This window comes from Brienomyrus brachyistius, chromosome 7 (assembly GCF_023856365.1).
Source record: "Brienomyrus brachyistius isolate T26 chromosome 7, BBRACH_0.4, whole genome shotgun sequence".
In the NCBI taxonomy this organism is placed as follows: domain Eukaryota; kingdom Metazoa; phylum Chordata; class Actinopteri; order Osteoglossiformes; family Mormyridae; genus Brienomyrus; species Brienomyrus brachyistius.
Window position 1 is genome coordinate 9208426 of NC_064539.1, and position 26021 is coordinate 9234446.

Here is a 26021-nt window from a genome sequence, read left to right on the forward strand (position 1 = left end):
ATTTGAATTGCTTTTCTGAGATTATATATCTATCCATTTTCTGGAACCACTTGGCCTATTCAGGGTCACAGGGGTAGTCCAGAGGCAGGGTACTAACCCATCACAGGGCATACTTACAAGCAATGCTGGTAACTCCAGGTCACCTACCTTAGTATATTTTTGGCAGGGGACCAGGGTACCTGGAGGAATCCCCATGACAACACAGGGAGAACATGCAAACTCCACACATGTGACAGAGACTTAAACCCTGGTCCCCATGGTGTGAGGGAATGGTACAACCAATGCAGCACATGAAGATTACATATATATGCTTAATTACCGTGTCCTTTTTGTTACTTGAAACACCATCAAAGTGATTTATTGGTCATGTGCATAGCTATTCTCATGGTTGTCAGCTCGTCTAAGTATTCAATTCACGTTAGCTGGTTTTCACAGTGTTTTGGGCTGTGTCTGACATTCAATCACTATTTAATGAATTAAGTAACGAGGACAAAGAAGATGCTTTTTTTAAATCCAAGCCTAAAAGCTTTCTCAGATCCAGCCATCCCACCCAAACCCTGGCCAGGAAAAGAGGATGGATGGATGGATGGATAAAATAAACTTTCATTTAATGTTTAAATGACTCTCTGAGATGTGCAGACAAGCCTCCCACCAGTATTTTTTTTATCTTGAAGTAAAGGGCCTGAATTTCTCACTATGAATTTCAATTATTTCAGCTGTCAGTGGTGAATGTTTCACTAGTGGCAGATCGCATGGTCAGCATTCTGATGTTGAATGAACCCTAATCAGCCAACCCTTCCAGAATGGATGACCAGTTTCATCAGATTCCTCTAAAGAGACCTAAGCAATCTAATATTATCGTTTTAGTAAGTTTTTCTGAGTTCCATTCAGGGTTATTTCCAGACTATTAGAACTGTATTACTTACATGTACAATGGAAGTTTACAAAGAAAACCAAGAAACAATCTTCTGGCTTTTTAAATATTCTGCATTTACAGACAACACTTACAAATGATAGAACAGAAAGACACTTTCATTGAAGGTTATGATGGATGTCCCGACTGACATCCATCTGACATCCATTTTAGCTAAGATAACCCTACCCTAACCTTTAAAGACTCTTTGTTTGCCTAGCCACTCTAAGACAGAAACAGAAAGTGGTTCATAGCGAGGTGGGATAGGGGTGGGGGGTTCCCACAGCTCTTTTTTATTTTCGATTCCCTTGGGTTGGCAACATGGATGCATGGTGGTGGAGGTTTGTCTAAACACTTCACTCACCACTTACAGGCATTTTTAGACTTGTGGGAAACACATAATTTCATAATTTTCATTCCCTTTCTTCTTGGTGTGCCTGCAGATGAATAACTAAATTTTCCATCCTGTTTCTTTTTTTGTGTTTGCTATCTTGTGGCAAGATAACCGGTTACAAAAACTTTTTTCCCAGTTACAGGATGGGCAGGGCCTGCCAGTCATATGACCCTTCAGGTGATGGGTCCTGGATGATATAAATCAGAGGAAAATACAGCAGCAGGCATACAGACACACTGACATACAGACATTGTAGTCGCTGCCATGGAGCCTGAAATCCAACTGGAATCTTTCCATGTGTCCAGCACCAAGGGCTTTGTCCTGGACGATCCAAAGGTAAGAAACATCACAATGTGTCTGTGTATTAATTATATTGTAATACAGTACATTATATATTAATCATACCAATATGCTGTTGATTTCCCGAGTCTATTCGTATAGAAGGGTGTTCATTAACTTTCTACAACCGCACCAGGCAGGTGCCAGAGAAGCTGGCTGGTTATCGGTGTTGCAATATTAGATAAAAATATTGGTATCAGTCAAAATTTCCACATTAGAGTACCACTAGTCAGGTATTTTCCAATAACTACAGTGGCTTATGTCACATGTAAGCAAAATGTTTAATCAATGCAGGACTCCGCTTTTGGCTCATAAACATGAAAATGCCTTTAAGTACAAACATGCCAGCCAAATGTGTCATAACTATGGTACAGGTATAAGCAATTCTTAGCCTCCACAGTCATGCATTTAAACATTCTTATCTTATATCCGGGTACTCCGGTTTCCCTCCACAGTCCAAAAACATGCTTAGGCTGATTGGAGTTGCTAAATTGCCCGTAGGTGTACATGTGTGAATGAATGGTGTGTGAGTGTGCCGTGCGATGGGCTGGCCCCCCATCCTGTGTTGTTCCCTGCCTCATGCCCATTGCTGCCAGGATGGGCTCCGGACCCTCCGTGACCCAGTAGGATAAACAGTTTGGAAAATGGATGGATGGATGGATGGATATTATATTATATTAAAATGTATATAAAGTACTTTGCAGGAAGAGATTTACAGCCACAGTAAATTGACTGTAAAGTCCACTTGAGTGGAGGTGTTGTCATCGTAAACTTTAGTGTAGTCACTTTGCATGTCCTTTTCAGACTGATCTCTCAGAGTACTACCAGCCATGGATGAGCATCGCCATGGACCTCCCCCAGCTGATCCAAACTCATCAGCTCCAGCACAGGGTCCATGAGGTAAGTCTCATCGAGCACCAGGAGGCACTGTGGTTAAGGACCACGGCATGACACACAACTCGGTGTTCAGGTGTATTCTTTCAGCTAACTGTACAGACAGATATGGGAGCTCTTTGTATTGAATACCTCGCTAAGAGTTAGCCAGTACAGCAGTGGTGTTAAGTGGATGGCAGCTGGCAGAGATGCTGAGGTAATGTAGACCTACTGCAGCCTGTGTCTGTCCTCCGGCCACTAGATGCCGCTGTTGAGCACCACGCATCTCCAAGGGCACAGAGAAGAGAGGCTGGCACACCTGGCACTGGGCTTCATCACCATGGGCTATGTGTGGCAGGAAGGAGAGCACCAGCCAGTCAAGGTGGGTATGGTGGGGGCCAAGAAGGTGGAAAATAAGAGGAGGAGTGGAGCGATATGATAGGAGGAGGAGTTCAGAGTGGGGATGGCAGCAGGTGGAGGACTGCGGAGGAGAGATGGTAGGAGGAAGTGTTGCGAGGTCGCTTAGGGTAGACAGCCTTAAGGAGACGGACCACAAGATTCCACAACCTACAGGCAATCAGGCTCCTTAGCAAAAGCTGCCTGCATGCTAGATCCTGCAGGAATTAATACTCTGGCCCTTTATTTCCAGGTTCTATATCTAGGGCTTCTGTAGCGCATTTATGTCTAAGGGTTTGTCTTTGAGGGGCCGTTAGGGACTTTATTCAGAATTACCATACATACACATATGTGAAACCATGCATAAACGTATGTGAAACCAAAATCCTTCACACAGTACACTGAAAATTGCACAAAATGTATTCATTCACATGCACAACTGAAACGCTCTCACAAACACTAGTGAAACCTTCCATACATACTACTGAAACGCTCTCGCACACGCTAGTAAAAGGTGCTTACATACACAACTGAAAATGTCATCTTTGCTAGTGTGTGTGAATGCTTTTCAATAGTGTGTGTAAACGTTTTAACTAGTGTTTGTGAGAGCTTTTCTGTTGTGTACGTGAATGAATACATTTTCAGTTGTTTATATGAGTGTCTCAGTTAATTATGTGAGAGTCTTTCAGTAGTATATGTAAATGCTTTCACTTGTCCATCCACCCATCCATCCATCCATCTATCCATCCATCCATCCATCCATCATCTCCCGCTTAATCCAAGGTCGGGTCATAGGGGCAGCAGCCTCAGCAGGGAGGCCCAGACTTCCCTCTCCCCAGCCACTTCATCCAGCTTCTCTGGGGGGATCCCGAGGCGTTCCCAGGCCAGCCGAGAGACATAGTCCCTCCAGCGTGTCCTGGGTCTTCCCTGGGGCCTCCTCCCAGTGGGACATGCCCGGAACACCTCACCAGGGAGGCGTCCAGAGGCATCCTAATCAGATGCCCGAGCCACCTCACCTGGCTCCTCTCAATGCGAAGGAGCAGCGGCTCTACTCTGAGTCCCTCCTGAATGACTGAGCTTCTCACCCTATCTCTAAGGGAGAGTCCAGCCACCCTGCGGAGGAAACTCATTTCGGCCGCTTGCACCCACGATCTCGTTCTTTCGGTCACTACCCACAGCTTGTGACCATAGGTGAGGGTTGGAATGTAAATCGACTGGTAAATTGAGAGCTTCGCCTTTTGGCTCAGCTCTCTCTTCACCATGACAGACCGATGCAGCACCTGCATCACTGCTGACGCTGCACCGATCCGCTTGTCGATCTCCCATTCCATCCTTCCCTCACTCGTGAACAAGACCCCGAGATACTTAAACTCCTCCACTTGGGAGAGGACCCCATCCCCAACCCGGAGAGAGCACTCTACCCTTTTCCGACTGAGGACCATGGTCTCGAAATTGGAGGTGCTGATTTTCATTCCAGCCGCTTCACACTCGGCTGCGAACTGTCCCAGTGAGAGCCGAAGGTCACGGTCCGATGAAGCCAACAGAACCACATCATCTGCAAAAAGCAGAGACCTAATCCTGAGGTCACCAAACCGGACACCCTCAACTCTCTGGCTGCGCCTAGAAATTCTGTCCAAATTCTTTCACTTGTCAATATGTGCAATTTTCAATGTACTATGTGAAGGATTTTGGTTTCATAAATGTTTATGCATAGTTTCACATGTGTATATGCATGGTAATTCTGAATAGAGTCCCTAACGGCCCCTCATAGTGTTGCACTAAGTTCACATCACGACAAATCCTTTGATCCTTTGAAAGATAAGAATAGACCTTCTTCTGTCATACCCTTATCTAGGTGACTTCTTTAAACAAGAGTAAAAATGAAAGTGAGAGAGGCGGCTGACGGATGCCGGTGTTGTTTGCTGCCTGCAGACGCTCCCCAGGCAGCTGGCTGAGCCGTACTGCAAAGTGTCGGAGGCCTTGGACCTGCCGCCCATCCTGGTCTATGCCGACTGTGTGCTGGCCAACTGGAAGCTGAAGGACCCCACAGGGTCTGTTTGTTCATCCCCCCCCCCCCAGCCCCATATCTCAGTCTTCCTCTCTCTCAGTCCCTCTTTCCTCTCCAAATCCCCTTCATAATCTCATGATACTTCATAGCCATTATGTTTGGCATCAGTGCCACCATGAATGTTTTACTAGAGATGAAAGGAATGTAAGGATTACCATATTCTCAAATGCTATTGTTATTTGTTGCTGTATTGTTTTTTTTGCTAATTTGTGTTACGTGCCTGCGCTCGGAATTCAAAAAGCAGAATCCCAGAAAGTTTTCACTTTCTAATGTTCCATCTCTGCTCTTCTTATGCCATGAAACCCTGCCGCTCACCAGTCCATTCGAAATTGGGTATGTTTTAAAACATGAAATATTTTTGAACACGTGTGTGTCTGTGTGAAAAAAGAATCCTTCAGTATAAGTGGTATGAGGATATGAATTACGAGCCATGTGAACTGGATAAAGCCGTTAAGTTTAAAAGATTGACATCTTAGTATGTGCAGTAATAGAATCATTTCTTAGTATGTACAATGGATGTGAGAAAAGGATTTGAGTTTAACTTGTGTTTCTATGGGCCACAAGGAACATGGACACCATATTCAAGTTTCCTGGGGGAGAATCATGCAGGGGCTTCTTCCTGGTCTCCTTGCTGGTGGAACAGGCTGCATGCAGAGGGATAGAGGTAGGATGTGTCCCTATGGGAATGCTTGCATCACCTGACAGCAGGTGTATTTCTGTGTAATATCTGGAGATGTCACCATGGTCTGCTGGGACAGCTGAAGCCTATGGCATGGACATTTGCATTCCTTCAGGGAATTGCCATGGCGATGAACTCCATGCTGACCCAGGACAATCGTCGTGTGAAGGAAGGTCTACTGATGGTGAACGAATCCCTGCTGAAGATGAAGGAGGTGTTTGGACTCATGCGCAGTAAGTCTCAAATCATCCCTCAGATGGAAAATGTCTTCATTCTAATCAGCTTGGGTGGACTTTCAAACCCAAATCCTGGATAAGGCTGTGGGAGACCCTGTCTGTCCCAGGCAGCACAAGGTGCGGCTATATTTTATACAGGATGCCAGTTCATCACAGGGTACCTACATGCACGCATTCAGTCAAACAACACAAGCAGTTTAGGGACACCATAAAAAAATCTGAACAAGCTTGCTTCAACCTGATACCTGATGCCTCAGGATAGACATCAGAAGTTTGAGCAAAAAGAGTAAAATTATGAAATATGACAAACCAACTACTAGATGTCATCATCATCTGTTGTGCTGTTAGTTACAGTCCTGCTCCAAGAAGTAGATACCCCAAAGCACAGAAAGTCCAGCCACAGAAGGCTGTCATTGTTCATGAATTGTCTGAACATTCCTCCACTTTCTATTCCACTGTCTTTGCTTTTAAATGTGTCCTTTTAAAAAAGTGTCTGCTTAATTTTAATTGCCGTGTTTATCTTTTTCTTAGAACACGTGGAGCCTGATGTCTTTTATGGGACACTGCGGATCTTCTTTACTGGGTAAGCTTCTTATGTTCTCCATTTCCCATAAGAAATGCAGTACAAAGAGATTGCTTGTCATGTCAGAAGCAGGAATGGGAAGGCTTGAAGACACCTCAGATTCCAAGCACTTTCAGGCGCATTCAGTGTTTGGTAGAGGATTCCTCGAGTGTCTCAAGAACTATAATCCTGATTCTGTCGCTTTGCGGCCACAGGTGGATGGACAACCCTGCCCTGCCCGATGGGCTATGCTATGAGGGGCTCTCTACAGAGCCTTTGCAGTTGAGGGGGGGCAGTGCTGCTCAGAGCTCCAGCATCCAATGTTTTGATGCTCTGTTGGGTGTCAAACAAATGGAAACCTCAGGTGAGCTACGGAAGCCCCTCCTCTTATTTTTTTTTGTAAAGTGTTGGCAGATATAAAATATCTAGACTTTTATAAGATCCAGTACATTTAAAATACTATTTAAATACACATTACAACCTAAATGTATCTCAGCCACAGCTCTAACATTCCTGTCTCACTGTTCTGGCTTCTTCTCAGCTGACAGCTACCTGAAGGACATCCGCAGTTACATGCCCCCAGCCCACCGGCACCTGATCGAGGTCCTCGAGAGTCGGACTCCCTTGCGTTCATACGTGGAGAATTCTGGCGAGCAGGATCTCATCGACACCTACGACAAGTGTGTTGAGGCCCTGGTGGCCCTGCGATGCTACCACCTGCAGGCTGTAAGCAGCTATGTGTCTGCGCCCAGTAAGAGTGCACACAGGGGCGACCCCACCCCCAGGGAGGAAAAGGGCACAGGTGGCACAGATGCCTTCCGTTTCCTGAAGAGCGTCCGCGACTCGACCAAGAATGTCCTCATCAGCCCTAAATGAGCCGCTCTATACTCTGCCCAACAAACGTCACTCAGCGTGACAATCAGCTAACGTTTATCCTATCTATTTCAAGTTTGGAAGTTTTCAATAGGTTCTATGCATTTCTTTGCCTCATTTTCTCAAACCTATGAGCAAAATACACAAATAGTTCTCAGAAGTGAACAAACTTTGCTCAAAATGTAATACGGCACTTTGTGACAAAATACCCCACACAATCTAGCAATTCATGCAGCTCATTCTTCACAAAGTACACACTTGAATGAATAAATTAAATACACTCACCATGCTCTATCCTTTTTGCTTGAAGCAAAGTTACATGTGCAAGTTACATATGGTTAGTGACAGAAATGGCAGTTCTTACACTGGTTTGTAGTCATGTTATTCACTGTATGCTCACAAATACATGAAAACTGTAGATCAGCATCCATTAATACGATGAGTCAAAAGTTGGCCTGTTGCATCTCACAAATAGGCCTGAGAATTTCATCAAAATCACACTAAATGTTGTCCTTGTGTAACTGGCGTGATCTTGCATTGTGTTAATTGAATGCACCGCAACTCAAGACTCCCAATCAAGCTGGTTTATTTTGTTAAAAGATGAACACTGCAATCACAGCACTGTTCTGGAAATAGAAGAACACACACATTACCACACACACACACAACGTGGACGCTGGCTACTTGTCTAGCAATACGTTAGGTTCACAGAGGTTCACAGAACAGATAGAAACTTTGTCCATATTTAAACTTGTCCATGTACATATATTTTAATATAACAAAATAATAAAAAAACAGATGGAGAAGGAGTTGAAACAAAAAGAGGATGGGACTGGTGAGAGAGATAAGAAGGAGGTGGGCGGGAATGCTGCTGAGCAGGGCTCAGGCTGTGACATCGATGGGGTGCAACGCAGGATCTCGTCGTCACTCTGGGTGAGATCCTTGCACGGGATCTTGTCACCCACCTGGTGGAGTTGAAGGGCTTCCCTAATTTGCTGTTTCTGGAGCATAGTAGCTTCTGTAAATTCCTAGTAAATGACCCCTTCTGTCTTTTACATCTCCTTCTTCTCCATGACAGGCCTCGTGTCATATTTTTACGGCATCCTGCATCCTGCTGACCCCTGGTGGTCGCCACCGGGATGGGAGCAGATCTAGTGGCAGCAGACATAGTCAGGGAGTTAGATGCCAGTGGCCCAGTACGGCATTTCGCCTGACAGCCTCCATTACTGGTATTCGTTGGTCCTTTGGGATTATAAAGACAGGGGACAGCACATTTAATTAAAGTGAATCCTTATGTTACTATATAATAAACCTACATTACTTGCAGAATTGAAGCAAAACAAAAGTATCAAACGAGGAATAAAAATAAAAGAATGACAGTAAAATTATACAAAATAAAATGCAAAAATACAAGACACAAATCAACTGATGGCTGTTAGTAACAGACAGATATAACACTTTGGTGTCAGTATTGCACACTGAGAAAAATCCTGCCATCTCATTGGAGAGAGGAATCACATGCTGGGGAAACTTACGTGCTGGGCTTGGATTGGGCCACCGGCGTTTCCGTTGGGGAACTTGACCTATAAAAACACACCAGTTAGTGCACAGATTCCCTGATATTCAGAACAGCATTTGCACCAAATATAGCAGCCCACTCAATCCAAATGCTGGCATCAACGATGGAATATTAAATCAAATCATTTATATTACCTCATTTATATTATCTTACACTCTTCATAATTTGCAATTTTTCTTCACTTGCAAGGTACCCAAACTAAGATTTTTGCATTTTCTGATTGCAGTATGGGGACAAATTCACCTGTTACCTTACCATTTGATGATGATTTTCTGTGATGTTTAAACACATCGCAGCAGATTTTACTGATTTCATTACCGTATATAATACAGTCCACATGCAGACAAGAGCCCCAAATGTTTACTGTTTCATGGTAGCAAATCATTGTTCAGCTAAAAGTACATTTTTGTAAAGGTTTTGATTCCAATTCAAATAATATTGTTAATAATACCAAAATAACAGTCCAGAAGCACAAATGTAATTTTTTTGATTCTGAATATTCTATCGTGGGGTCAGATGCGACTCGGTAGGTTAGACCTCGGGGCCTGTGATTGGTAGGCTGCTGTTTTTGAATCCCTGATGCCACCATCAGGTGGTACCTGAGAAGGGCTCTGGGGCACTGCATGGTGGCTGACTCAGCACTGTGACCCCAAGCTTGCTTTCACCTTCCTCTTATGGTCTTTTGGATGAATGCAATTCAGCAAAACCGTTGGCAATTTGAGTCAGGCTAACTTTTACTTACTGTATATAATGCATGTCTGTGGGAGTACCATGACAACACTATTCAATTGACCAGAGCAATCAGCACATGATAGCAAAATAAACTATTAACCAAAAGCATGAATTGTGTTTTGTAGCAGCCAAACACTAGCGATCAAAAAACCATTCCCACACTTCCCAACGTAGTGAACTAAAATCCATTCAATTTCTAAACATAGCGAATAAAAAAGTTAAACGATTAACCTCAAACTGTACTTACCGTTCCACTTTCCGTTGCCAGTGTCTTGCCCAACATTACAGAAATCGCGATTAAATGGTGGATATTTGCGGCCACCACTTGTGAGGGTAGTATTGTTTTGGAACCCACCGGTGGACTTTTCAGTGCGCTTCGCTGGATCTAGAGTGATGTCATTTTCGGTCTCCCCGTAGACTTCCTGTCTGTCAGTGGATGTGCCTTACAGTGGATCTGCAGCCAGACTTTATTGGGATGGCCAGTGAGACCTGTTGGCCAAATAGGGAAAGGACAGACAGAATAGGATAGGGCAGGGTCTTATCCTGACACGCATTCTCTTCCAGCAGTCTGTGCAGCACTGCCTGGGAGTTAAACCCACAGTGGAAAGTGCTGGGTCACTGTCTGCAGCTTAGGCAAACAAATGATCCTTTACATATACCATCTGTTAATAAATCACCCAGGAACATTCAGCTTTTCTACCCAGTCTGCAGACATGTCCATCCCTTTAGCTACATATATATTTTTTTAATTTTCGTTCTCGTCACCCTTCAGTCACAGATGAAAGTCTGTACATACCAAGCTACAGGTGCATGCTGTCCTGTAATGTGAACACATGGAGGTGGTGTTTCTCTACATCAAGATGCCAGTTGATCTAAGGGCAGGTATGTAGGAACAAGAAATATAGCACGTGGAATTTATAGACCTGTCATTACATGGTGAAGATTTAGTGCATGACTGCACCATAGTCACATAAAGCTCTTTTTTACAGCATTCTGTTCCCTCCCTGTTCCACGTAAATCTCTTTTACCCAAGACCAGGTTTTCATTTTTAATCTCTAAGCTCTCCCCACACATGAAGTGTATAGGGACTTGTGGGCATTGATGAGTCATTTAAACATGGCATTTCACTTCACTACTTAGTATATATCAGGGTGGTCCTTAAAAATCAGCTTCTGAAATGTCTTGCTCTCACCTCATAATTTTGTTCTTTGACATCAGAAAATGTTTTTAAAAATTTACTGGACAATTTTTGAACAAAATTAGGTGTAAATATAAAATATTGTTTGGGAACCCCCTTCATTTAGCACAAGTAAATGGTGTTGCTTAAAAGTTATTTAAAATTAAATTCTGTTTACACTGCCATAAGATATAACATGTATTTTATATGTAATTTAGTGTTTACCTATCCCCCAGGTGTAAACTGGCAACAAATATCAGACTGGAAGTTTGTTGTCCAGCGGCAACGCGAGTGACGCTCTAACTTAATGAACAGGATCTTCACAGTAAGGTAATGTGACAGTCAGTGCCGTTTGAATTATGATGAAAAGCACTGGTTCTAAAAGGGGTGAGCACAGTCCAGCCATATGCTAATGTTTTCTCCCATTTGTAGCAGCTAAAAATGACCCTTAGATAGGAATTGGGATGGAGAAAGAATGAGGATGATGCATCCTTGAGGCAAGTGGCTATTTTAATGTAACGCAGATACATCCTTGAGTTGTGTCATCAACTGCTTGTGTGGTGATTTAAACAGGACAGGAAATGTTTCACAGCCTAGAAGAACAGTCACTGCAGCATCAGTACAACATGTGTCCTCCAGCTGAGCATCACAGTGACCCCCTCTCAGAGGGTGGGGCCAATCCAGGGGGCAGTAGAAAATGGCTGTTCACAACTCAGGTGCGGCTACATTCATGCCACCCCCCTCTAGTAAGCTCAAATTAAACACTGATCTGGGTTATGGCAGTTTGGAGCCTAAATCAGGAAACACACGGCAGAAAGCATGACACAAGGGGCTGCTCTCTCTCTCTGGGTTCATGGACACACAAACACAAGTTTGCCATTTTTCCAGGTCACAATGATCCAGGGCTGCTGAAAATATGACTGTTAAAAAAAGGGATAGGGAACGCAGCTCATGGAAGGCCAGGAAAAAGCGGGCCGATGTGTGTGAAATGATACAGACCTGCCACAAATTGCGTTTCAGGAAAGATGAGTGTGTGTGACAGTCAAAGGCTAGACGAGGGAGACTGGGCATGGGGGGGTCTGCTGAGGGGGAAATGGGGAATCCATGAAGAGGGGTCAACTTGGGATGGGCAGCCTGCAGTGGAGGTGGTGACTGAATGGAGAGCTTGAATTAATGAATCAATGAATATATTCTGGTTCTGTTTTCATTGACATAAAAATATAATTCCAGATGCCACAAATTACAAGCCCATCTTCGTGCAATCAGTAACCAACAGGCTTATCATTATTACCCTATATTTTCAAGTAAAAAAATACAAATAGATGATCCTTTTTTATAAACGGTAGCTCAAAATTCAAAGGTCAAAATACAAAATCTCAATGCAAACCGGAAATATCCATCCTCCAGGCACCATCATAACCCAGCGAATTCCAGTCCATCTTTTTGTATATTGTCAATCAAAACATAATAATCAACTCACCGTTAACTATTTTAAAAATTTCAATAGAGAGACCCCCTGGTTAGGAAAAAATCCAGAAGTTCCTGAAGGAAGCGCCCCCCCCAATCCACCCACCATCAACAAGATAATTTTCAGCTTTGATTGATCACAAAACTTCAGTGGAAACAGTTTCAACAGGCAGGCACTTTCCCTTTTTCACCCTTGTTTGAAAAGCCAACACCTGCCAGCATCTTATAATGACAGAACAGTGTTACGGCTCAGGAGCCTAGAGCAGAGCCCTAAGCCCCGCCCCCTCACCCCTACCCAGGCTGTCCCATCCTCCAGCGCTCCCTCCCCGGCATCTGTGGGTCACATGGCTCAGTGGGTCACATGCAGAAGCTCTGACTTCTTTACCCAAGAAGCAATGTGACTGCAGCATCATCAGCCTAAACTGCCTTTACCCAGAATGCTGGTGGGAATGGAACCGCAGTTACAGGGGGTTATGGGAAAAATCTAAATCCATAAAGGCACATTTATTTTCATGCAAGATGACTCAGAAGCCGTGCCACAGAGAACCTCGTCACGTCACTCAGAACCCAAGGAAGGGGAACAGGAAGCTGAAAAACCACACATCTCCCCTCACCCAAGGAGGAGGGTGAGGAGGCTCAGACAGGGAGGAGCTGGCTCTTACAAACTCCTCATATGGTAAATAGCAAGGGGGTTAACGGATGCAGTAGTAGGTCTGTGCGATTTAGCCTTGCATCCTGACCCATTAGCAGCATGCAGTGACCCTGTGACCCTGAGCTGCATCCGTCCAGTGTTCTCTCCCTGATCTTGCATCCTGTGCATCTGATCTCCTGCTTTGCCTGCACATGCAGTCACACTGAGGCATGATGTGTTTGTGTCCCATCTGTCATGCAGACACCGGTCCAGCTAACCCCCCTCCAGTCATATGGAGGGGTTTGTATGCTTCCCTAAGCTGAGGACACACTTTAGTGTGCATGACTGATCCTCTCGCAGTGTAAAGCAGCGCTTGTTGTGATGAGCTGGCGATTGCACCCATATCCTGCCATGCTGTGATGATGTGGGTTTCATGCCTGATGAGTGCAATGTTATGGACATGTGCCCTTCCCTCCCCCCCGAGAAGACCAGCTAATCAGGCAGGTGCTCTGCCAAGCAGATTGCAGTGGGTGTTTCAGCTGTCCCCTCATGCACCTTCTCCATGGCAACGTGGACAAGCATGATTCTAAAGGTCGAGGCGCAGACCAGAAAAGTGAGCCAGACCTGACCTTGCATTGACCTTGTGGCTCATTTATTTAAGTGCTTCTCAAAAAGAGGTATGTTCCAGTTATAAAACAACCATACATACGGTGGCTTTTGGCAACTGGGGGATCAAACGGAGAGACTAGAAACTGAATTTCAAGCAGACCTGTTTAGAAATAACTTTGCAATGGGGAGTTTCCAGAGATTCAGGATGAGCAAGGCCAGTTCCCCACCCTTCAGTAAACACCATTAGTATGTAAATAAGCAGGCCTGGTCCCACAGCAGTGAGTCTTTTCACTTATCAGGGAGTGTCATTCACATAAACATATACAGGAAAGCAGCTGCAGTTCAACAGATGCACAAAAAGCACTGCTATTAATAAACGTTTCGGGTAAGTAGTGCACAGGGCAGCAGTTGAAGGGCTCTGGACGAGCACTTGTAAGCTCTAGAGCAGATTTCATTACTTTCTTACCTGAGCACAGCTCATAAGTAGATATGTGTATGCATGCATGCCTGAAAATGCTGCATGTGTGATGCATTTCTGTCAGCTATTGCAATGCAGCACCAATGCCTTGCTAACATCACACAGGAACTTCCTCCTCCCATGATAGTATAACAACATCTTACTCATATACGTACAGACAAGACACTGTGGAGGAGTGCTCTCTGCGTGGTCAGCTATGTTTAATAAAATTCTGACCCACTGTCTGCTGTGTGTGATGCTGTACAACCAGAGATGGGAAAAAATACATCAAAATGTAAATATTCCATAACTGTAAGAGTATTGAAATAAAGTGCAAAATACAGCAACAAGACAATGTATAAAAATAAGCTACGGTATTTTGTATTTTAAAAAGACATTTCACAAATTTCCATTGTACGTCGTCCTGTTTGATCTCTTCCTTCACCAGCACACAGGATGAACTGGCCTCTCATGTGAGTGGCAGCTCTTCACTGCTTAATGAGGTACAGCGCAAATACGAATCTAGACAAAAGATCAAACATGCTGAAATATCTAAGATATACATCCCAGCACACAGTATGTGACATCATCACTTATACAGTTCGGGGGAAGTATTTTCGGTATCTTTAAGGTACAAAAATGCTGAACACACAAGTATTTTGATACAAATAATGTAATCGTTCAATATAAAATATAATTTTATATTTAAAATACATACGCAAAAAACAAGCAAAAAGCTCACAGTAGAGTCTCTGTGTGGATACAGACAGCAAGTTCAAAATGGCCCTCTTTCTGTGAACAAAATTCAGTTTAATAGAAAGAGCAAAATTCAATATGCATACTTATGCTCATCGGTATTGATCTGAAAGAGGAAACGACTGTTTAATGGCATGAGCTGCGTTTTCACTGCATTTTGGGGGACCTCAAGACCCCGGTCATCGCAGGCATCCCCCTTCTGTGGTCGCCACGGTTACGTGTGCAGACAGTGTGAAATAATGCATGGAAATGTTCTGTTTTAATATATGCATTTTTTCCCCTGTAAATATGCATTTAAATGGTCGTTATATCACCTGAAAGACACTGACTTGTAATTTTAAGGTGTACTAACATTTACAATAAGTACAATGACAAATACTCAGGGTGTGCAGATCTACATTTGGTCATTGAAAGTCAATCCACCCTTCGATATTTGTATTTCAGAAAATCCTTCGTTTTAAACACATTATAACCCTTTCCCACTATTACTATCAGTAAATCTGAAAACCCAGGATTTCTTCAGTTATTTATTATGAAAACTGGTATGAACCGCGTTTTATATGCGTGCCCCTAATATACATCAAATGCTTTAAAACATAAAACCGCTCTTACGTTTGTGCTCCGTGTTCTCGTTGAGCAGGAACACGTGGAAAAGACAGCTGCATGCCGCATAAAACCCATCAGAAATATCTTTAATAATAATTTGGTGCTGCTTTCTAATCCTCAAAGGCTGGTTTGTGTGAAAACTTCCCTCGCCGGTGCCCCTGCCGCCCCCACTGTTCGCTTCCTTCCCTGCAGGCTGGGTCTACACCCTGAGGGCCTCATTGACGGCCACAGCAGAGAGGCGCCGATTGATGTTATGATACCGGCATCGCAGCAAGTCGAGGTAGGTGCTGCGCAGGTCGCGGTTGAACATGGCGTAGATGAGGGGGTTCACGAGGGAGTTGGCGTAACCGAGCCACAGCAGCGTGCGTTCCAGCCGCACGGGTACACAGTCATGCTCCGCTCTGCAGATAAAGGGTCGCATGGTACTCAGGATGAAAAAGGGCAGCCAGCACACGGAGAAAACACCCACGATCACCCCCAGGGTGGCGGCTGCCTTCTGTTCCCACCAGAAGACAGAGGCGCTGTGGTGCTTGTGTCTCAGAAGGTGGCAGAGGGAGCTGCAGCCTCCTGGCACCCTGGACTGGTGCTTGCCGCTGCTCTTGCACGCTGCCCGGAAGATCTTATAATAGAGGACGAGCATGATGAGCAGAGGGATGTAGAAAGCAAAGGACGTGGAGTAGATGGTGTAGCCGAGGTTCTGGCTGATTAGACAAACCCCACCCCTGTGGACGTTCTGAGCCCAGCCACAGAAGGTTGGCAGGGGGACAGAAGCCGAGATCAGCCACACGACCAGAACCATCTTCGCCATCAGCTGACCGTTCTGCCGGGCCGGATACGTCAGGGGTCGTGTGATGCCAAGGTACCTGTCCAAGACACACAGCAGGAGCACAGTTTGGTGACGCCCAGATTAACCGATGATCATTTTTTTAAACAATGATAAGATAAGTATATTTATTTTGCAAACCTGGGCAAATCCAACAGCGACCAATTAACAAATCTGTCAACACTACAAGTTTAATAGGTGCGGAAGAAAGGCACTGATATTAAGAACGTCAGTTTTGCAGTTCCTCAGGGTAAAGTTTGGTTTGTAAAAACCATTGTGATGCAATCAGGAATCTATCATGCACCAGCAGGGGGCGATGAGCACCATATGGACCTAGGGTAATGATGGTTTCCTGCCATCATTCCTAGTTTGTCCATCCTTCCATTTTACTTTTTTAATATTTTTGTTTCTACTGCTTTTTCCTTGCTGTTTGCTGTGTGTTTCAAAAGATGCAGGTTGTATTTTGTGTTTCAGCGGCAGGCTATTTGCATAACCAATCAAATACGTTAGCCAGTCCTACCCCAAAGTACCGAAGTACCAAAGAAGTACCCCAGCTGGTTTGGCACTTTCGGTACTGGTACTTGACAGGAAAGTCAATAGAAAAGCGAAAGTATCAAAAGTACCATACCAAAAGTACGGTACCAAAAGTACGGTACTTTATTCGGTGGAAAAGCGCCCTTAAAGCCATAAAAGGTAAGCCAGCTGCACACTCACCCTCTGGCCCTGTGGAGAGTCTGCTTGGAGGATGACTGCCCTGAAGGGACTGCCAGCTCCTTACCCACCCTGGCCATGCTGCAGGGCGTTCGGGCACAGAGCTGCTTCCCCTGAACTGTGTGTTTACCCCACTTTTCCCTGCAGAAATATTGCCCCTTAAGGGATATTTTACCTGAACCCTGCTCTCCTCTGTCTCCCTGCCAGCCACAGCATCTGTGATCTAGTGTGAAATGTCAATGGATCCCCCCCCCCCCCCCCAATAAAAGTCACAGTTAAAATTACTTACGTAAACCTGTTTAAGGCAATTCATGTACAAAATGAAGCCTGGTATATGAAATATTTGTTAACACTTTATATAAACCGCACCTCCATAATGGCTTTATAATGCATTCGCAGAACATTGAGTGCACCTTAATAAGGCATTGCTAGAACATTCATAATTAGCATGCAAGCATACCTTAACATCCTAACATACCTTAACAGCTTTAATATAAGGTAACGCTTTACATTAACTGCACCTCTATAATGCATTCTGTGAACATTCAGTTTCCCTTTCATAATGCATAATGTAACAAATGGATTTGATGCTAGTCTCCATTCCTGACTTCCCTAATCTATAATTCGGGCAACATATTGTGATGCTGCAAAGCCAGTCAACACGACAGGCCATTCAGATTACCAACATGCCGTGCACCACGTGGCTTATATGTGTAATCATATTATTTCATGTGTGTAACTGTGCATTTATGTCAAATACCCTTGTCTCTGCGGCTAATGGTTGTCACTGGCAGTGCACTGTACATGAATGTGGAACTTCTGTTCCTATTTATAAATAATTGCCTCCTTTTATTAAAAAAGGGCCCACCACACAAATTCTGTTACAATGATTAATAAAATGATGACAAATTAAACTGTGTGAGTGGATCTGTACATAATGCTAAAAAGCTGTACAAGCAGACTGGCTGAAACCTGGAGTGATATTCTCATTAAGAACAAAGAGGATGTAACAATGTCCTGTCATTTAGCTCCCCAGAGAAATGGTGGTGCAATTAACTACAGGAAAACCTGAAATGAACACACGATAATATAATCGCAGAGTAAGAGATTCAATATGAAGAAATAATATATATGTGTGTGTGTGTATCCAATAAGATTTTTGGAAGACAGGAGAAATTCTTACTAGTTTTTATTGTGGTACTCTTCATTTGCATATGTTCTACTGCTAATTGTGTTTTTTGTTCTGAGCAAAAGTGCACGTACTAGGCAGACTAATATCCTTAAAGATTTCCTTTGACTGCCTTTTGCACAGCATGGTAGATGTCACTAGTGAACATCCCATAGAGGCAAATTTTATTGGAAACCAGTCTTACAATACAAATATATAAGGAGTAAATTGGGCGTTTGGACGTGGATTTTTGTGATCCTAGGCTAGAGGTGGATTCTTGAAGGGCTCAGCCATTTACCACACACTGCACATGATGCTGTTCTGCACATTATTTAATTCATAGCTTACATGTTCTGTTTTGTTTAGTTTCTAGGAAGTAATCAAACAGTAGCCACACTCTGTTTGTGCTTGATCTAAATACATAAAGTTCAGCCCCTGGACTGGCTCTTTTTATGTTTATATTCTTCCAGTCTCATCTCCTTCAAGACCCCACCTATCAGCTCTGTCATCCCTGTCCTGTGATTTAACCAGCACGGCTCATTGAGAAACCAATGCCGAACACTGACAAGAAGATAAGTAAATATTTTGCATTACAGAAGATCCTTGGCATATTAGAATATTGCAGACAAGAGCGAAGAGTCCTAACCTTAGCCCAAACCAGGGAAAAGACTTTCCTTTGGAGAAGAGGTTGACAATGCTTTGAAGTCCTCTTTTTACCGGGAAACAGTACGAGTTATTTAGACTAGAACTTGATCTACTGGAAAAATAAATGAGATACTTGTGATGTGTTCACTGGCACGTTGTGAGAGCTTTGCAGCAAATAACAGCCTCTCAATGTGCGTGAATCCTATCACCTTTGCTCTGCCAGTAGGGCCTATTAATTTACCAGTGTCTTTAACACTGGTATATGGTAATAGTTATATGATTCCATTTTCAGCAAGGGACTTTTGTAGGAACATACTATGCTGTTATACAGAACAAGGCCGTTAAATACCTTACATACTGTTATACAGGATAAGCCTGATTTGAATCCTGAGCTTCTTAAGGTGAATGTGTGTTGGGATTCACATTTGTTCTAAGGCAGGGGTGGCCAATCTTATCTACAAAGGGCCGGTGTGTGTACTCAGGTTTTCACTGCAACTCCCTAATTAGATTACTAATTAGAGGACTGATTGGCTGAAGAGTCCTCACACCTGGGTTTGAACAGCTGACCTACAGGTTATCCGGAAAACCTGCATACACACCGGCACCTTTGCGGATAAGATTGGCCACCCCTGTTCTAAGGACTGAGGAGTAGGTGCTGATTCGGGGAATTTCACTATAAACACTTCTTTGACATCTGAAGTACAGTTCAGTTCAGCTTTAGCCGGTATCCTTCTGACAGCTGCTTACACAGGATGAGTTGCAGGGTTTAAAACCAGCGTAGGTCATCCTGCTTTTGGGAATGTGCTACAGCCCAGTCTCTGTACTACAAGTGTACTACTGGTCAACTAACATGGGAACATGCTCCTCCTTGACTTGGAGATCACTGACAGATTGCACTCACCAATCAAAGACACTTGCATGATTTCCCAAATGAGAAACAGGGCATAGTGTCCGTGTACTGCAAGTAGAACACACAAGACTGTAAAACTGTGTGTTCTCTTACGGATGCAGTCAAAGTTTAATATTGAAGATTCAAAATTCACGTTATTGTCTCCCAATAGGAAGCTTGGACTTCCAGCATCCATAATAATAACACATTCCACAGGACAGAATAAGACAGCTACAGGGAACAAGAATCATATCTAAAAAATTAATTAAAAATAATGTTGATAGTTTATCTGTTTATCAGTTAAATTTTGTCATAATTTCATACACCGCAAGAACAGGATGTGTGAAATGCACCGGAAGCGTACAGCTAATGTAAAGCCTGGACCTATTCTATTATTCTATCTATAGGTTGGATTAGTCGATATTCTGGTTTCCTGACAGCGAGATCCATAGGAGTATTTTCAGTCCTAAAATCTCCAACCTTCTGAGCTGCATAGATATAGCACTGCAAGGATTTTTTCTGCTTTATCTACATTTTATTAGTCACTGAGAATTGTTCAAGTCGGCCTGCGAGCGGTAGTGTTACAACTAAACGTGCACGCACGCAAAAACCTAATTAACACTTTACGCCGCAGCTGAACAGCCATCAGACAAGGTCGCCTGCTTAACGGAGACAATCATCCAATTTGTAGGCATAACAAATACACGGATCCGTTATCTGAGAAAAATAATTATTTTGACAAAAATATACAAAGGTTTTCCACAACGAGTAATTATGATACCCAAGCCGCTCTGTATATAATAGATAAAATGTCCACAATTTGAACTTTACAAGTTTCTTCATATCGGCAGCGTTAAGGTTGCTAAATTCAATTAAATTTCCTTTTGCTGAATAGGCCTATAAGTATAATGCAAACATTACCAATGAAAATTCAAACAAGACGTCATTTGTAGGAAATGAGGATGATTCTCGTCTAATGCCACAGCAAAACACAGGATGTGTTTAAAGGAAATGGTATAGAAAAAGGTCTAGCACTTTAGATGTATTGGACATACCTGTCTACGCTGATCACACACAGGGTTAGTATGGACGCGGTACAGCACATGACATCCATGCCAATGAAAATGTTGCAGAAAACCTCGTCAAAAATCCACTTTCCCCCTTTTAGGTCCGTCAGTATCGCAAAGGGCATGACGCCCAGAGCTACCGAGAGATCCGCTACGGCCAGAGACACCAGAAGATAGTTTGAGGGCTGCCGAAGTTTCTTGACGACGCAGACAGCAATTATCACCAAGCTGTTTCCCACCACAGTGACGAGAGTGATGATCGACAACGCCACCCCGATAAAAAAAAATTCTGCCAGGCTGGATTCCATCTGCTGCTCCACGCGTGACAGGTTGTTCGTGGGGTCCACGGTCGCGTATGCGGTGACAGTGGGGTCCCCGTAGATTTGTTCGTGTCCGTGTTCCGAAGGGGACAGGACTGTTGAGATCGTGAACATCACGGCGGCGAAGCCGCGCCGATGGTGCAAAAAACTCCGGGTGAGCAGTAAAGCCCCAGTCCTCTGACAAACCTTGTGGTATCTGCGTGAAGAGGCGCTTCTCCAAAAAAACAAATGCTATCCATCCGCACGCTTCAGCCACTAGGCCGGATGCCTTCCAAAGTTCTTACAGCGACTGACACTTACTGACAGCGCCACTCAAGGTGTGATTTTAGACAGCACCTTGATATATTGGGGGGCACACCGGCGGAAACCTCAGCAGAATTAGTACTATCCTACTAAACACAAAAGTATCCTCCAGGACCCGGTTTAATCCATTCCACGGATTACACGAATTGCCTGCAGTTGAGCTGTAACTGCAAGCCTGCGTACCAGGCATCAAATAAAACTGAATAACCATGTTAGGACGAGAGACATCCTGTAATGCTTCTTTTAATTATAATAGACACGTTAGTAACCCCCTGTCGTCGTGGGGTTTCCTCCGGGTACTCCGGTTTCCCCCCACAGTCCAAAGACATGCTGAGGCTAATTGGAGTAAATTGCCTGTAGGTGTGCATGTGTGAGTGAATGGTGTGTGAGTGTGCCCTGCGATGGGCTGGCCCCCCATCCTGGGTTGTTCCCTGCGTCGTGCCCATTGCTTCCGGGATAGCGGTTTGGTAAATGGATGGATGGATGTTAGTAGCCGATCATTACATCTTGTCGCTTCTCCTTCGCGTCCCGCTTAACATGGACAGAACCCATTGCAGGTGTTGGGCCGAATTCTGCACCCCTGTCATGAAATGCACCCCCTGTCGGGAGTGCGCACAGCTCTTTACTTCGATTCGAAGGGAAAAAAGAAGTAGTTCCGTTCTTTTACATGTGCAGCAGAAATATTACATTGCGTTTACACATTTAGAAGATGTTTATCACTTTCACATCGCGAAAGCTGTATTTGCATAAAACGGATAAACTATGACATGTAGACGATGAGCCCCGAACCAGAACATAGGTTATTCATATGTCATTAGTTTACTAGCTTAAGAAGAAAGAAGTCCTTGGCTTTATTAACCAAAGAAGCTAGATTACATAATGTGATTTCTTATACAGATTTAGTAATTTATTTTTCTCCACAATGAAGAGAATGTTCGGGTATTGTGATCGGAAATACCTAAACAAAAAAGATGTTTGTCTTTATGACGGCTTACCTGCCAGGAAATCCAGTTCCATTTTCTCATTTGATTCTATCAGGAAATGTTGTTACCAACCAACACATTTAACGAATTACATAATAATTACTGAATTGCCACATCACGTGCAGCACGTGCGGGTGCATTTTACGGCAGATTGGGAGTATAATATTTAAGAAACTGGTTCAGTAACTATGTTATTAGTACCATACAGAGTTTTCACTGTTTATTGATGTTGGAGAATTGGGTGGCTTTATGAAAAGCATCTTAGGAAAAGATGACAGGAACATTTGGGGAGGGGTGCACCTTTATGTATAAGGGTAGCATCAACAGAGCCCGAATTCAAAAGGGGTGCACCCGGAAGTCTCAGGTGACTATATCGCAAAATGCTTTTGACAGTACACTCTATGTGGTGGATTGTACTTTCTGATCAATTTTCATTTACATAGTACAGACAGAAACAGAATTCTAAGGGGGTGCATTTCCCAGAATTATTATAGAGAATATCAAAATATTCATGATGCGGTTGTCCTAAACATTTTCCAGTGGTCTCCAGCTACAGTCCTGGAGAACCCCAGTCCTGCACAGCTTAGGTCTCCGTGTTCCTCCACACCTGATTCAACTGAAGAAATGGGGGGTAATTAGCAAAGTAGAATCAGGTGTGGTAAATGAACAGAATGCCAAAATGTGCAGGGCTGGGGCTCTCCGGGACTGGAACTGGAAACCCCTGATGTAGAGCAAATCAGTAATGTAAAGTTGTATAGCATATTCATGTTTTTATGAGTCACTGAATTGGGTGTGGCACGGTGGCAGTGGGTAGCACTGTTGCTTCGCACCACGAACGTCAGGAAGGTCGCCGGCTCAAATACGCTGTGGGTCCATTGAGCAAATCCCTTAACCCCAACTGTACCAGACAGATGTCCAACCCTATGCTTCACTCTCACCTGTGTGTGTCTGTGTGTGTATGCTTCCATTTTGCATGTGTGATGTTTTGGAGCAGATGAGTGGTGCTGGTGTGGAGTTCCAATCTGCCCCCCCCCCCCACTGATATAGCATCTGCTTGAAGGCTTCGGAGCCCCTGCACATGCTAGCCACCCCCGAAATGACCCTATTTGTGGCTGCGGCATGTTTTCACCCCGGGCAGAACAGTAGCACTGAAGGAGTGTGGAGCATGCTCAGGGCCAGAGCTTGGGCAAGGGGCAGAGTTGGGCCTAGTTACAGAGCTTGGCCAGGGCATAGAGATTCCTCCCCGGGGGTGGAACTCGGCCTAGGAGTGATGTTGAGTCTAGGGTTTGAGCTGGATGCCGGGACAGACCTCTGGGAAGTATATTTCTGCTTGCTCACAGGCCCCATGCACGATGAGACAGTGGAAGGGTCTTGGCTTTAAGTGTCCCCTACAGGGAAGAGGGAAATTCCTACTAGTGCAGGTCTCTGATCTATGAAGGCTGACAGACCTTTGATAGAGCACACCATCTCATATTAAGGTAACGCGAAAACAACACAAGTACTCTTTAAGCAACTTACGTATTCAGCCATATTTCCACTGATGCTATGTCCTAAAATTGCGGAGAAAAACACATCAGACGATGTGGCATGTGATAGCCGGATGGCCTATGTGGCAGTGAATGAGGTTCGATTGACCCAATCGAGGAACCTTCATGAAACCGAGGTTCTTGGCTTTATTGAGCACCATCTGGGCAGTGCCGAGAAGCTGCTTGGTCTCCTTCTGTCCCTCGTGGAGCTGCGAGACCTGGGCTGAGTTGTCCTTGCAGAACCTGTAGTGGGCTGTGTCCAGCTTCCTTATTGTCCAATCCATATCCTCTACCAGGAGCATGTGCATTTTCTCATATTGAGCTTTCACCCTCTTGCTGACTTTTTGGAAGCTCTCCTGTAACGTAAGTGGTTTGGCGTATGTCACCCACTGGGATGAGAGAGCTGGGATGCTTTAAGATCCCGGAAACGTCAGAGCAGCCCAGCACACCGCCACCTCCCCAACGCACAGAGAGGTCCGCAGGCTCCGAGCGGCCTCTGCCTGCTGCTGATCTGCCTCCGTCGTGCTCAGACTCAGGACTGTGTCCCATCTTTCGCTCTTTGGTCAGCAAACCAACACCACGTGGGAGGTGTGTGGTTACCCAATGCTGGAATGAGCTGCCAAACCACATCTGGTCATCAATGCTTCAAGACCCTTTTGTTCCACAAATTCCTTTACCAACCTGACTCTCTCTGTTCTTTGAATGCTATTATGTTGCACGTTTGGTCCTTGAATAGTCATATCAGGTTCAGGGGGCAGTGAGTGGCTCAAGAGTTAAGCCTCTGTGTCTGTGATCAGAAGATTGCTGGTTCAAACCACTACCTGGGTAGAACAGGTACGTGTCCATGAACCCTTGAGCCAAGAAAAGCATTCTGGTATATTTGTGCAAGTAGCAAATAAAGGAACATTTTACCTGACTAGGGATGCTCAGATGAATGTAGTTCCATATTCTTGCTTTGTTAGAAGTTGTGTAGCTTTTGCTCCAGTATTGCTGACACTTGTACCTGGACATTCATTGGAAGCTCAGCTTAGTTGCACTTATACCTAGTTGAATCCCTTTCAGTATGAATGTTTGCAATGTGTTTTCTGCCGCACTCGTCACTTTGGAAAAAAGCAATTGTCTAAGTGTATTATTACTTAATACGTCTCATTATTCTTTTTCAGAGTTGTGGTTCTGGAATCTGGTCACAAGTCCTCATATGAATAGACTTGCACTCCCCCCCCCCCCCCCCCCCCCCGCAGAATTCCTATATTAGTATCAATGTTTTTCAAACATTGTTCATACACCCACTGATCCCCTCATCATGTCTGCCAAGTTAGGTATTATCCAGTTTGTGTACATAAACCATAAGGAACTTCTGTGCAAGATATACAGTAAAAGAGAAGCACATTGTGGAATGGAAATATCAGCAAAGCATTGATAACTGAGGGGGCTGGCATTACGTTTTCTGTCAGCATTTGGGAAAGGAAGCTAGGTACGTATGTAGGCTAATGCTAGTAAACTTTGATGGCTAGTCACCCAGGGAAAGTAGTGACAGCTACCCAGCTAGCTAGTCAACATCTTATAATAATTATTGTTGCACTTTATTAACCCCCATGTTTTTTCATATCACAGACTTTGGTCGCCAGAAAGACACAGTCAGTCAGCATTTAGCATGTCTGGAGTAGTTATGTTTACAGGTGTTAAGGGACAGTTGATGAATGGAGTCAGTTTTGGCTTGGGTAATATCTAATTTTTATTCTCAAAAGCAGCGGTATTCTGGTAATTTGCAATAAAATTTGTAGACTGGGGGATCCCTATGATTACGGCCGCAAATTCCTAGTAATTAATATACAGGTTGTCGTCTGTCGTGAACGCTGTTGCACGGGTGACCGCTCAGGTAAGCGAGCGGGCAAAGAGAAGGCAGGCAGGCAGAATACAGGGCAAACTAGGGGTTTATTAGAGGGATCAGACACAGGGAACATCGAACGCCAACTAACTTCAATGACAGACCAGGAACTGAGGCACGACATGGACTCAAATAGACGAGACAACAAGGTACGGCTGGGTACAATCAGGGAAGCACACGTGGATAATCAGGGGGGCGTGGCACACACGAGGATCGTGTGACACGAGGATCGTGGGCATGACAGTCGTCGACTTAGTGTACGACCTGTGCGACATACGACTGATCAACTTTACGTCCATGCTGAGACCGCAGATATGTGGTCATGACTACGTTGAGTCTGGCAGCATGAGA

At 44.2% G+C, this 26021-nt stretch overlaps 2 protein-coding genes across 2 annotated transcripts; one reads left to right on the plus strand and one right to left on the minus strand.

Annotated features, from left to right (window-relative positions):
- Positions 1–1571: 1571 nt before the first annotated feature.
- Positions 1572–7336, plus strand: LOC125746390 (indoleamine 2,3-dioxygenase 2-like). Its single transcript, XM_049020320.1, has 10 exons — positions 1572–1643; positions 2451–2546; positions 2782–2901; positions 4848–4966; positions 5302–5316; positions 5548–5647; positions 5778–5895; positions 6430–6481; positions 6676–6824; positions 7002–7336. Exons 1-10 carry the CDS (start codon positions 1572–1574, stop codon positions 7334–7336), a joined length of 1176 nt encoding a protein of 391 aa, XP_048876277.1.
- A 6820-nt stretch (positions 7337–14156) lies between these two features.
- Positions 14157–21505, minus strand: LOC125746906 (5-hydroxytryptamine receptor 7-like). Its single transcript, XM_049021523.1, has 2 exons — positions 20639–21505; positions 14157–16210 (listed from the first exon to the last, which is right to left on the minus strand). The coding sequence occupies exons 1-2, from the start codon at positions 21082–21084 to the stop codon at positions 15547–15549; spliced, it is 1110 nt and encodes a 369-aa protein (XP_048877480.1). The 5' UTR covers positions 21085–21505; the 3' UTR covers positions 14157–15546.
- Positions 21506–26021: the final 4516 nt, after the last annotated feature.

Excerpts from the sequence above, each read along its gene's own strand:
- LOC125746390 (XM_049020320.1), top strand. The coding sequence starts at position 1,572 with ATGGAGCCTGAAATCCAACTGGAATCTTTCCATGTGTCCAGCACCAAG. Across the intron at positions 2,902-4,847 it reads GAGAGCACCAGCCAGTCAAG|ACGCTCCCCAGGCAGCTGGC; the intron begins GTGGGTATGGTG and ends TGCTGCCTGCAG. Across the intron at positions 5,896-6,429 it reads GGTGTTTGGACTCATGCGCA|AACACGTGGAGCCTGATGTC; the intron begins GTAAGTCTCAAA and ends TCTTTTTCTTAG.
- LOC125746906 (XM_049021523.1), bottom strand. The coding sequence starts at position 21,084 with ATGTTCACGATCTCAACAGTCCTGTCCCCTTCGGAACACGGACACGAA. Across the intron at positions 16,211-20,638 it reads TGTGTGATCAGCGTAGACAG|GTACCTTGGCATCACACGAC; the intron begins GTATGTCCAATA and ends TGTCTTGGACAG.